Source organism: Pseudorca crassidens, chromosome X (genome assembly GCF_039906515.1).
Source record: "Pseudorca crassidens isolate mPseCra1 chromosome X, mPseCra1.hap1, whole genome shotgun sequence".
NCBI classification, from domain to species: domain Eukaryota; kingdom Metazoa; phylum Chordata; class Mammalia; order Artiodactyla; family Delphinidae; genus Pseudorca; species Pseudorca crassidens.
In genome coordinates, this window is record NC_090317.1 from 4,851,907 (window position 1) to 4,864,500 (window position 12,594).

Sequence of the window (12,594 nt, forward strand, 5' to 3'; positions counted from 1 at the left end):
TTAAGCGAAGTTTAATTTAAACCCACATGTTGATACGCCATGGCAACAACCTTCAGGTAAAACACTGCACACTGTACGTAAGGCAAGTTTCTACCATGTCATTAAATATACTTACCTTGTTGGCCACTGCATTTACATTGGGTCTAGCATCATAGATTGTGAGTTTGTTAATTTGTCTATTCGTCTCCCTGATGACGTCGAGATATTTCTCATCATCTTTATTTCGTTTACCACTCATACCAACAAGAGGCTGACTGCAACGCATGATGACCGTCTTGTTTTCTGGATGAATCCATGACAGCACCTACGGTTGGTTCAGAAATTTTAAGCTATCGAGAAAGAACCAAATGTCAAAACAATTAAAACTATAAAAAAAAGAGAGCACTAACAATCAGGATGAAGTGAATCTCATTTTGCTGAAACGGGATGCTTGTTCACCTGCCATTTCCACGTGTGCCCAGAAACACACATTTAACAACGATGACTATTCAGAGCCAACGAGAATAACCAGTTGCTTTACTAGTCTTTTCTTAATTCGCACCACATCTAAAAACATTAAATGCTTACCTAAAAATAGTTACATCACTTAAAGGAAACAGAAAGCTTCAGATATTTTATTTCAGTCCTGTAGCTTGCACTGGATTTGTCATCACCCAGAAACAGCTTTAGCAAAAGGTGAGAGGTAAAGAAAACCACCCCTGGTACCTCACACCTGCAGGTCATTTTCCCAACACTCTCAACTCTAGAGTCTAACACAGGGGCTTGAAAACCCAAAGAAAGCAAACAGGATCTCAGGACAGCCAAAGAGCTGCCAGAGTCTCCACAATGAAGCTTGGACACCCGCCTCCTGGGAGAGCTCTGAGCCTTTACTCAGAATCAACCTTCTCCAATTTTACACACAAGCCCAGCACACTTGCTACCTGGTCTCTCAGTTCATAGCACCTGAGAAACAAGACCTGCAAAAGGAAGCTAAAAATGTAATACAGCAAAAGCTACAGAACTGTCCACTTTCAATGAATGAATGGTTTCATAGATGAATTCTATCTCAATAAAGCTGTTAGAAGAGAAAAATAAAATAAAACTAACAGAAGCTGGAAGGTAAGTGTGGTGGCTGAGTTCACAGCCTCTGTAGCGTCCTTTCCCTCTTTCATCAAATGCGGAGCCACGTGACAGCATGACGCTACTGGGAGAATGAATGGAGAACGCATGTACGAAAACCCATGAAAAGCAGACACAACCCCAGAAGCACAAGTGTTCGAGCTCACTTAATACAAGGCCAAGTACACTGTCGTCTTTGAAGTCACCTCCCCACTATGGCAAATGACGAGCAATGATGTTCATAAAAATCACTGTGTATAATAATGACAACACGTCAATGAGAAAAGATTATATAATACGAATGAATACTCATTCAATTTAGTCTCTGTGCCTGCCAGGGCCCAGTCAAAACACCACTGTGGCCCCCAACTAAGACTCCAAAGGCTCAGGCCTGGGAGGCCTGGGCACAAGTGCTGGCCTCCCTCAACCTCCACTTTCTAATCTACAACATGGAGGTGAGACCTGCCCTGCCCACCTCCTATGGCTTTGCCTCCAAGAGGGAAAAGACGTGAGATCGCTTATAAGTATCTATGTATTTTTAATTTTTTTTAGGTTTATTGACATATACTTGACCTATAACACTATGTAAATTTAAGGTCTACAACATGTTGATTTGATATAAGATCACTCTTTTTTTTTAATTTTATCTATCTATTTATTTAGTTATTTATGGCTGCGTTGGGTTTTCGTTGCTGCACGCAGGCTTTCTCTAGTTGTGGCGAGCGGGGGCTACTCTTCGTTGCAGTGCACAGGCTTCTCACTGCGGTGGTTTCTCTTGTTGCGGAGCACAGGCTCTGGGCATGTGGGCTTCAGCAGTGGAGGCGTGCGGGCTTCAGTAGTTGTGGCATGTGGGCTTCAGTAGTTGTGGCACACGGGCTCAGTAGTTGTGGCTTGCAGGCTCTAGAGCGCTGGCTCAGTAGTTGTGGTGCACAGGCTTAGTTGCTCCACGGCATGTGGGATCTTCCTGGACCAGGGATCGAACCCGTGTCCCCTGCATTGGCAGGCAGATTCTTAACCACTGCGCCACCAGGGAAGTCCCCACTCTTTTGTGGAGGGGCCGCGCTGGGCAGCTTGTGGGATCTTAGTTCCCCAACACAGGGCTGGAACCTGGGCCCTCGGCAGTGAAAGCGTGGAGTCATAACCACTTGACCACCAGGGAATTCCCAATATGAGATCACTTTTAAAAGAGCAAATCGCTGCACATACAAGACAGTTATTATTTGATAAAGACCCTCATCAAGTTTTAAATTTAAATCAGGTCATATGCAAGAAACGGCCCTGTTCCCCGCATGCCCTCCATTCTTCTGCCCTTCTTCTCTCTGCTTGGGAGATTTAAGACTGGAATCACCAGGCCATGTTAAGAAATGCTATTGTTACGAGTGGTTTCACCTCTTACCTGCTTTTTCTTTCGGGATCTCAACTACCTTTATAAAAAGGATGCTTGCCATACAGATGACCAGGTACAAGTAATGCAAATATCACAACATCAACTACCGTGAGTGCTTTTAAAGTATACGCTACTATATCAGGCTATTCTTTTTGAAGTTAATATGTAGAAGCCATAAATAATTAAGGATGTACACAAATATTTAGCCACCAAAAGATGTTTATCACAGCACTGTTTATAATAGGAATAGAAAACTGACTGACAGTTTTCTGTCAATCTATACAGTACATCTACACACCAGCACATGAAACAGACAGTCATCAGTGTAGAAAAAGCAGACTGAGACATAAACCACAGAATAATTTTCTTTTTTCCAAATAAAAATATGTATGCATAGAAGGAAGTCTGGAAGCACATAACTGTGGTTCTCACTAGGTGGCAGTCTCCTTTAGCCTTACCAGTATTTTTATAAATGTCTAAAATAAATATGTATTACTTATATGTTAAAGAATTCGATAACATTAAGACCAACCTGTTTGAGAACAAAGGAGTAAGTATCCATTAATGGGAACACTAATACATGTGGATCATTTTGTTATTCAGTGATATTTTATAATACTCTGCATCTTATTTATGGACAACATAACAAGACTGCTTTCTCATCAATGCTTTTTGTATCTTTATATGTTTTTTTAAAAAGAACTGAATATCAAATATTAATGATTTCATATCAAAAGCAAATACATTTCCTGGGTTATAGTCAAGAGTCAGGTGATTAGAAGGTATATCACAAAGAGTACATTATCTATTATTAGATATTATATATATATTTTTTTCGGTACGCGGGCCTCTCGCTGTTGTGGCCTCTTCCGTTGCGGAGCACAGGCTCCGGACGCGCAGGCTCAGCGGCCATGGCTCACGGGCCCAGCCGCTCCGCGGCATGTGGGATCTTCCCAGACCGGGGCACGAACCCGTGTCCCCTGCATCGGCAGGCGGACTCTCAACCACTGCGCCACCAGGGAAGCCCTATTATTAGATATTATTAAGCATGGTAATCTATAAAAGATAGAGAAGTGATGGAGAGCTTAGCCTCAGTTTTTTTAAGGAAAAATAAATGCAAATTGGCCATCACAAAGTAAGAAGGATCAATAAAATGGCTAAGTAAAAAGCTAAGCATTCTATTTACTCTACGGTGGGCTCCCATTCACTCAGAACAGGGGGAACAACTGGATCAAGACGGCAGCCTGAGCACAGTGGGCTGGGTTCAGTTGTTTCATTTCCTCTCCTACCCCCAATCCCGTGAAATTCACACACACACACACACGCGCGCGCGCACGCACGCATACACACACAGTAGATGTTCAATAAATATTAACTGAATGAAGGAGTGAACAAAATCAATTCACACTATCCTAGCCCAGTTCTCCTGCAGGTGAGGCATGGATTAGCAAGACAGCTAGCCAGGGCAGGGGTCGAGCACGAGAGGAGCGAAATGGTAATTCTAGCTTCATCAGCACAGTATTCTCGCAAAAGGAGCCAAAGAACATACTTTCAAGTATAATATATATCGTGAAGATACGAAAGGACACTCGTGCTTAGCGAAGCAAGTGCATTAAAAAAGTTACAATTCATATTATGTTGATAGCATAACGAAAGTTTCACACAAATATCCTTTTAGGGACAAAAATGTCTAGACTTGGAAGTTAAAGGCAACGTGACATTAAATCTTAATTGTTCAACCCTTGTTTTTCAAAATCAAACCAAAACAAAATAAGACAATGTACTTATTATGACATGCCCTGGAAATTAACAGAGGGGAAAAATTCTCTAAATTTTTAGCCAACAAGATTTATGGACACAGAGTAGACAGGGTGACTCGTACATAAATATTTAAGAACCAAAGACTAATTTATGAACTAGGTCCAGTGATACCGTAAATATAGTTTGGGATAGTCTGCACCTGACCCCAGGTTGCTAATGGTATGAAGGCAGCTTACAAACGTGATGAGGATAGACAAATCCTAATAAAGGTGGTACGTAAAAGCCTATACTCATAGGCTCCATAACATAGGCTAGGTGCACGGTTTCCAGCATAACTCAACCGACATTACCCAGAGCCTAATGCCTGTCAGTTATTGTGCTACGAAGACACAAGCCACAGGGACCCTGTCCTTCCTTCTTCCTTTCCACCTGGTGTTACCTGTACCCTCTCCTGTATAAGAATTACTTGAGTTCATTCTCTGTCCTTGATCGCGAGCTCCTGGAAGGCAGGTGACGTCTTACTTCTTTCCCCATTTGGCCTGCTGCTTTGCACTCAGAGGACACTTGATAATTATTTGTGTGACTGAAATTCCAAAAGAGTGTTCCTCTGACTACTGTTCTCACGGAAGAAAAGGCACTCCTTACAGAAAACATTAATTGCAGTACTCACTGGAATTCGATTTCGGGATCTAAAAGCTGCAACTCTCCTGAGATCATCATCTGAGGCGCGATATGGAACCACCAAGAGAGCCGGGTAAGTGTCGCACAGTTCATAGCACTTATTAATAAAAGTGATTCTCCAATGGTGATTGGGCAAGCCCTGCAGGAAGAAAGGAAGTCCACGTCAGCACTGATGCTTTCATCTCTGGATCTGGCCTTGGATGGGTCTCCTTTCTTCTTTCGAGCAGAATGTGCGTGTGCCTCTGACAGCGGGGTAGTAACGGTGTACTGATTTATAGTAAGGGAGGCAGATCGATCGATAATCCAGACAATGTAAGAACACAAGACAAAACACTGGCGGGTTCCAGAATTCTAAACTATCGCTGGTAAATACAAATTCTCTTGAACTTGAGATCTTCCTTGATTTCATGTCAAACTTTTCTCTACTACTTGTACAATAAAGAGAAACCCAAGTTCCTCCCCGACCCGTGCAAACCGCCCCACGCCCTAAAGAAAAGTACACTGTGTAATCTTCATCTGTGTCTGATTGAGGGTAAAAAAGCCATCAGGCCAATTCCACTCCCCACTCGCTTCAACCTGCTCCAAAGTAGAAAGAGGCTGAGCTTATGAAGACATTCACAGAAGGGAAGTAAGGAAAACCCCTCCGGGGAGGCTCATTTCGCCACCTCCTGAGAGTTTCTTCAATCAAGTGGTTTGGGATGGGTGATTGCTCTATGGGCTGTGTGAGAAATACACTCATCTGCATTCTAAGCAGACTGCTAGTGTGACACGGAAGACACCTCCCATCCTATCGCCTACCCACAAAATTGTAGCTACTGTGGACAAGGTCCAGAGGTGGTGGAATAACTCTCTCCCCATGCTCACAAACACACAAGTACACACACAAAAGTGAGCCATGTGGGTGCTTGCTCTGGGGACGCAAATAGTACCTCATCTTTACGTCTGGCCCTATAGAGCTCGGGCCAGACAGATGAGTCGGATGTCGAGTCCAATTAGAGAGTTACAAGTCCCATCAGAAAGGTATAAGAAAAAAAGATGGAATATAATGGCATTCTAGAACTAAATACCTTCAAGAGTTCATATATGCATGCAAGCTTAAAAACAGGAAGCCCTAAAAAGTAAGTCTTAATATTGTCAATAACACTCAAAAACTAAGGTGCAAATATTTTAATACATAACACTACAGAGGTCTCCAAAACATGCAAGATGTTTTCATGGTCCCTCTTCTGCCTCCACAACTGACCTGGAATAGAGGTTATTAAAATGAGAGGTACACACAGCCTTCAAAAACTCAACAAACTAAATCTGAGTTCTGGAAGCAACAGGACATACTACCGCATACACGTGCCCTAGAGATAAATTCCCACACCCACATCCCTGAGCACCGAACCTTCTTATGAACAGAGGCAAACCACTGATCAAGACTAAACGGGTCACCACAGAGCACTGAGTAGAGTTCCCTGTGCTATAGCTGATTTACTTTGCTGTACAGCAGACACTAACACAACATTGTAACATAACTATACTCCAATAAAAATTAATTTAAAAAAGAAAAAGGCTAAACCGGGAAGTCAACCCAGGTGCCTGGTAGTGGAAGTGGTGGCTAGAAGGTTCTTCTCAAGTCTAGGGTTCTACGATTTTACTTTACATTCACTGGGCTTGATTTGATTCTCAAACCTCATTCAACAAAACTTCCCAATTACTTTATGAGCTTTGTAGAACGAGAATTATGAAAAACCTCATCACAAAACTCCTAACTGTCCTATGATTTGGTTACAGCAGAGGTCAAAGTGTAGCTGTTGCAGAGAGACCTTTGCCCCGAACAGCAACAATACACGAAGGCTCCCGCTTTATTATTGCAAGTAAACATGCATGTGGGTGAAGTTTACTAAGACAGCAGTAAAGGCAATTCTCATACACATTCATCAAAGCATTCTTGGAAAAGTCATTACAGGAAAACAGTTCTAATTCATTTGAATCTTTAAACTGAAATGAATATAACAGAAATCTAACTGCCAGTAATACTTAGGCTCCCAAATACATACATCATGACATCAACTCCTGAGTAGTAAGGTACAGAAGTCTGGCTTCTCTAGACTCTGAGTATTTGATTCATTTCACGGACAACAATATAATGGATGTTCTTCGCGTAGCGGAAGGAAAGAGAACTTAGCCATGCAGCCTCTAGTGCAGCTTGAACATGGCCCTGGGATGAGCCTGTAGGTTCCACAGTACTAGAATGAGCCATATTATACCACTGCCAGGAAAAATTTATTTAGCAAGGGTGTTACTGATACTCAAAGAGCGTGACTGATGGCATATCATCACCAGGCAGGTTTGAGATTCCCCACATCTACAGTATCTACTGACTTACCTGCCTTCTGTATTCTTCAACTGGATTATAAACCATCCATCCATCCACGTCAAACTTTTCTTCATTTAAAAATGCAAATATTGGCTAGAAAAGGCAAAAAAAAGAGAAAGAATTTCAAGTTCAGTGTAAAGGAACTAATACTCTATTAATACTACATCCTTTGATTTTTTTTTTTACTAGATTTGCCTACCATGAAATCACAACCCCAACTGAGACTTTTAAGCAAGAAATAACAGTGAAAAATTTAGACTAGACCTACACTACCTTCTATCTTGATTAACAATTGTATACTTTTGAGACCGCAATTTTCTATGGCTACAAACATCTCTTTTGGTGTTTTTTTTTTAAATGCTGCTGCACAAAACTCAGATTTCCAGACCCAAAAATGCCTATCAGTTTTAAGCAGTATTAGCAATCGACGGGTAAAAGACACTAAAATATAAAAGAAAAAGAAAAGCAATGATTATTAAATAGTGCAACTGTCTCAAAAGGGACCAGTGGTGTGTTAATCCATTAAGAAAGTGACAGAACGTTAAGAAAATTCTTAATTAACTGTTCTCTGTGAATTCGGAATCAATGCCCTGATCTCTGAAACAACAGGCCTCAGGCCTCTCACCTCTTCTCTATGCTCACTCTCAAGGTGACACTGATGAATTTCAGGGCTTTGAATACCATCCATACCCTGGCGACTCCTAAATATCTATCGCCCTCCAGCCCCACTGTGATCTGCAGACTTGGCCACTGCCGCCGGAGGACTGCAACGTTCACAACTCCTCCCAGTCTCCCCATTTCAGCAGATGACAGCGCCATCCTTCACACTGATTGAACCCAAAACCTTAGCATTATCCTCATCACCTCACTGCTACCACCCTGGTGCAAGGCTCTGCCATCTCCACTTGGATTATAATAACACCTCCTAACTGGTCCTCTGCTTTCATCTTTACCTCTAAAGTCAGAGTAATTGTGTCACAACCTAAGCCAGGTCAAATCCTTCCCTTGCCCCAAATCCTCCTGTGGCTTTCCATCTCACTTTGGGTAAAAGTGGAAGTACTTGCCACCTGGCTATGTCCCCCACCACGTCTCTGCTCTTCCTCTCGCTCAATCCATTCCAGCCACGCTTTCGGTGCCGCTCCCGGAAAGCAACAAGCGTGCACCAATGTCAGGGCCCTTGCACCTGCTGTTCCACTTGTCTGGAATCCTTTGCCCTCATGGTTTCCTCCCTTACTTCTTTCACATCTCTGCGCAAATGTAACCTTAATCAGTGAGCCTTTCTCTGACACATGTTCCCCCACAACAGGACCACCAATCCTCCTTCCCATTTTATTTCCATCACTTATGACCATTTGACCTATATTTATTTATTTGTTACTGTTGGACCCCTACCGTCCTCCCTCCTAGACCACGGGCTCCATGAAGGCAGACACTTGCTTTTTTCCCACCCTGGATCCCCAGTAACCAGAATGCTGTCTGGCCTGTGTAGGTGGAATACATATTTGTTGACCGAATGAGGACGGGAAGCATTATCCAGCCCCTGCTCAAGCGCTTTCTCTGGAGGCACTTTTCCTCTAAGTATCTTCCTTCCACCCATTTTCCTGTTATCAGCCTGTGGCCTCCAATGCTAGTGTTCCCCCGACCCCAACGTTACAGAGAACTTCTGGTAAAGCATCAGTTAGCGGCAACGGTTTTCTGTACTTAAGTGGCAAGAGGTTTAAGGTGAAAACTGATCAAGATCATGCTCTCCGGACTGCCTTCTTGAACTTTCCAAAGCGTGTGGCACCCTCAGCAGGTCTCATCTCTGGCAGCACTAGGCCCGAGCGCTGTGTATTCTGTGACCGCACATTAGCAATGCCGCTGAGCTAGCTATGAAATTGAGGCTTTAGGCTGACGGGGAATCCACAGGAATACTTAGTTATTCAGTACTCCCGGGGACAACAAGTGATTGCCGTTAACTGAAGTTCAATTCAGAGACAGAGGGACTTCTGGTGCAAAGAGCACTAAAATGTATAGCATGCTTCTCTGTCCATACACGGAACCTACAGAACATGTCCAAGCATCCTCCTGGTGACATCTGAGCACGGGATACTGCCCTGGTCAGTACCTGGCCCGGGGAAATACTCAATACTGCTGAACCTTGTACTGGTGACATACTTGTAGATGATGTAAGGCTGCACTGTCACTCACTTTAGAAGAAAACCTAGAATCTGCTTTCTTGAAATAAGTTCCTGATCTCAACGTGAGTTTTGTTCATTTTTCGGTTTTTAGCTATTTGCATCTTTCCCATGAAACTCAAGCAAATATGGTGTCCTTTTAAGAAGAAAGAATAAAATTGTTCACTCAGAGGCCAAATAAACTTTCTCTCCAGAAAAACCATCATGTGTCTTAATGCCCAGAGTGTCCTCTGACTTGCCGGCAGCATTTTCAATGTAACTTTCTATTTCTCAATCACTATAAAGCAACTCCTTCTTTGCTTCAAATATCTATCCTCTTGCGTCTTACATTAAAATTACCAGTAAGTGTAATCTAAGTATACAAAACTGTTATCATCAGAAGATAAAGTTCTATAGCTCAAACCAAAATTATGCCCATAATTTCTTTAATGTCTGAAAATAATTCATATAAAAGAATTGTCATTAATATGGGAATGATAGTGTCCTCAAGGTAGCGACCTACCAGGTGGCCTTTCTCATGAAATCGGTCTGCAGTGACACTGAGTGATGTCCAGATATATAGGACGAGTGCATGACTGGCATCCTTTACCTGGGAAACGCGCCTATGGGAACTCTATGACGGACAGAGCTTCCAGGAGACTCTTTTATTTTATTTTATTTTATTTTTGCGGTTCGCGGGCCTCTCACTGTCGCGGCCTCTCCCGTTGCGGAGCACAGGCTCCGGACGCGCAGGCTCAGCGGCCATGGTTCACGGGCCCAGCCGCTCCAGGACATGCGGGATCCTCCCGGACCAGGGCACGAACCCACGTCCCCTGCATCGGCAGGCGGACTCTCAACCACTGCGCCACCAGGGAAGCCCACCAGGAGACTCTTGATGCTAAGAGCCAGACCTCAAATATTTCAGGCAAGTTTATGAATCAAATAACAGCCAGATAGTTCTTGCCATGAATACGTATCAACACATCTAACATTGAACTGGAGCTTAAGGTGGAAAAGACCAGGTGCTCAAGCCAATATTTTAATCATCCAAATAAATCAGCTTACAATTACAAGAAAACGTTTCTTTAAAAAAGCATTACTTGTTAGTTTTTAAAGGAAAACACAATGTAAACACTAAGCTGTCATTAACTCCTTGGCTCTATTGAAGCAAGCGTCCTACAAGAACCAACACTGACAGTTTCTAAAGTTGAACGTACAGGACTTACTTCCCAGATATTTCAATTTTTACCTTATTTCCCTTAAAGATTCAGATAAGAGAACAAAGCAAGACTTAAAACACAAACTCTCAATAGACTAACATAAAGGTGGATTATTACAAAAAACTTAAAACTACTAAGCATCAAAGCAAGGACAACAGAACCCATTCATCTATATCTCATTATTAAAAAGTACAAAATTCCCTACAAGTGGTTTACTTGTTACAAGGCTAATTACAGCTCTTGCCTGGAAATTGTTAAAACCTAAAGTTAGCAGGTTACGTGTCTTGAGGTTTATGGCTGTCCTTTATTTTCTTATAGACTCGCAGTTTTTAAAGCTCTGAGTCTTTTAGAACTTGATCTGCGGATTGACGTTTTCCAGTTGTTCCTAACCACACCGCTGGGTCCGTAGGGACCCTGGTTGGGAAACACAAGTGCCACAGAGGGAACTGCTTCTAGAGACTCTCCCTCCTGAGGGCACGCAGGGAGTCAGGTTCGCCAAGTGAGTGATGATGTGCCCTCGGTGACCCCGTTCCCGCACCCATTCTGCTTCACGGCCTGTGCAGAACCCCAGAAGGATTCAGTCCCAGCTCAGCAAAGCCCCGGGGCAGAGGATGGTTTGCCGAAGGTCAGCGTTCAGCGGGCACTTCCAGAAGCCCTCCTGGCTTTCTCCTGGGGCCCGGGCCCTGCCTCGCCTCTGCCTCGGCACCCTGGGGTGGGGAGCACTTCCCCACCGTGCCAGGCACTGCCAGTGCCCCGGCTCGCCCCGCTGAACCAGAACCTCCAGGGGGTGATGCCCTGATCCTCAAGGGCCACGGAATACTCCAGAACACGTGGGAATCTTGCCTGGGGGTTCTGTGTGGCCAAGCTTTGGGGGGCTGCTTTACTTTTCTTAAGTGATTTTGCAATAATTATAGATATATGAGAAGTTGCAGAGAAACGTACAGGGAAGGCCCATGCACCCTTCACCCAGCCTCCCCAATGTGAGCATCTTGCATAACCGGAGCCCAGCTTCAAAGCTGGGAAACCGACATCAGAAAACAGACACACTCAAGTGCTCACCCCTGGCTTCAAGTGAGCAGGTCTTCCTTTAGTTGGCTCTGTATGAATACCTGGGCATTTCACCAATTCAGATTCCTACTAGTCAAGAGATACCATGCATGGAGCGCATGGAGACTTGAGAGGAAAAAAGGAAAAAAAAAAAAAAGCAATCCTGTGCATTTTTTCCAGGATTAAAAATAGCACAATGTAACATTTGAAAAATGTTAAAGGACAAAGTTGAGATGAAAATCTCCAATTTCACACTAGAGATAAAAACAGCTCTGACAAAGAGAATGTAACTTGTCTTTTTAATTTAGCTACACTTATCACTGTTATGTCTTGTGGGAGCAAACATCTGAAATGACAGCAGATTTTAGCTTTCACTTAATTAGCCCTTATTTTTAAATGGCACTTATATAAAGATGCACTGCCTTGCTTTAAACATCTAGATTGGATTTATTCTTACTGAGTAGAATCTATAAATAATGAGTGATTCATGAGTTTCCTTCTTTGGGGAGGGAGAACTGTCTGTCACCGAATTAGGATTCCCTGATCTCACGATGGCCCCTCATGGACAGCCTCTTCTCCCAAAGGCTTGTCAACAATGTCGTGTCTCAGAAGTGGATGTTTGAGAGTTAGATTTATAGAAATTAAAGATCATTTAATAGGGAGACAGTCACAGAAGAAAACAATTTTCTCAGTATTGAGGAAAATAAATTGATAAGCTATGTAGATGCAATAGTGCTTTCAAATGGTGCTGCCACCACACAAAGGCATGGTCATCAGTGGACACGATTTACTACATCTCTGAAGACCTAGCCTTAAAAATTCAGGAAACTGGTCACTAACTCTTTCCTGATAGAATTTTGGAATGTTTGAACAGGAATC

General features: G+C 43.1%; 1 protein-coding gene across 5 annotated transcripts in view; it reads right to left on the reverse strand.

Annotated features, from left to right (window-relative positions):
• The window catches only part of MTM1 (myotubularin 1), a 98,440-nt gene that overhangs the window by 23,412 nt on the left and 62,434 nt on the right, over window positions 1-12,594 (reverse strand). For all 5 annotated transcript variants that reach the window (XM_067724563.1, XM_067724562.1, XM_067724561.1 and 2 more), the window contains 3 exons: window positions 7,302-7,385; window positions 4,917-5,066; window positions 116-304 (listed from right to left, as the gene is read on the reverse strand). In XM_067724563.1, the coding sequence (XP_067580664.1) occupies window positions 116-304; window positions 4,917-5,066; window positions 7,302-7,385 (423 nt within the window). The remainder of the gene's footprint in view (window positions 1-115; window positions 305-4,916; window positions 5,067-7,301; window positions 7,386-12,594) is intronic.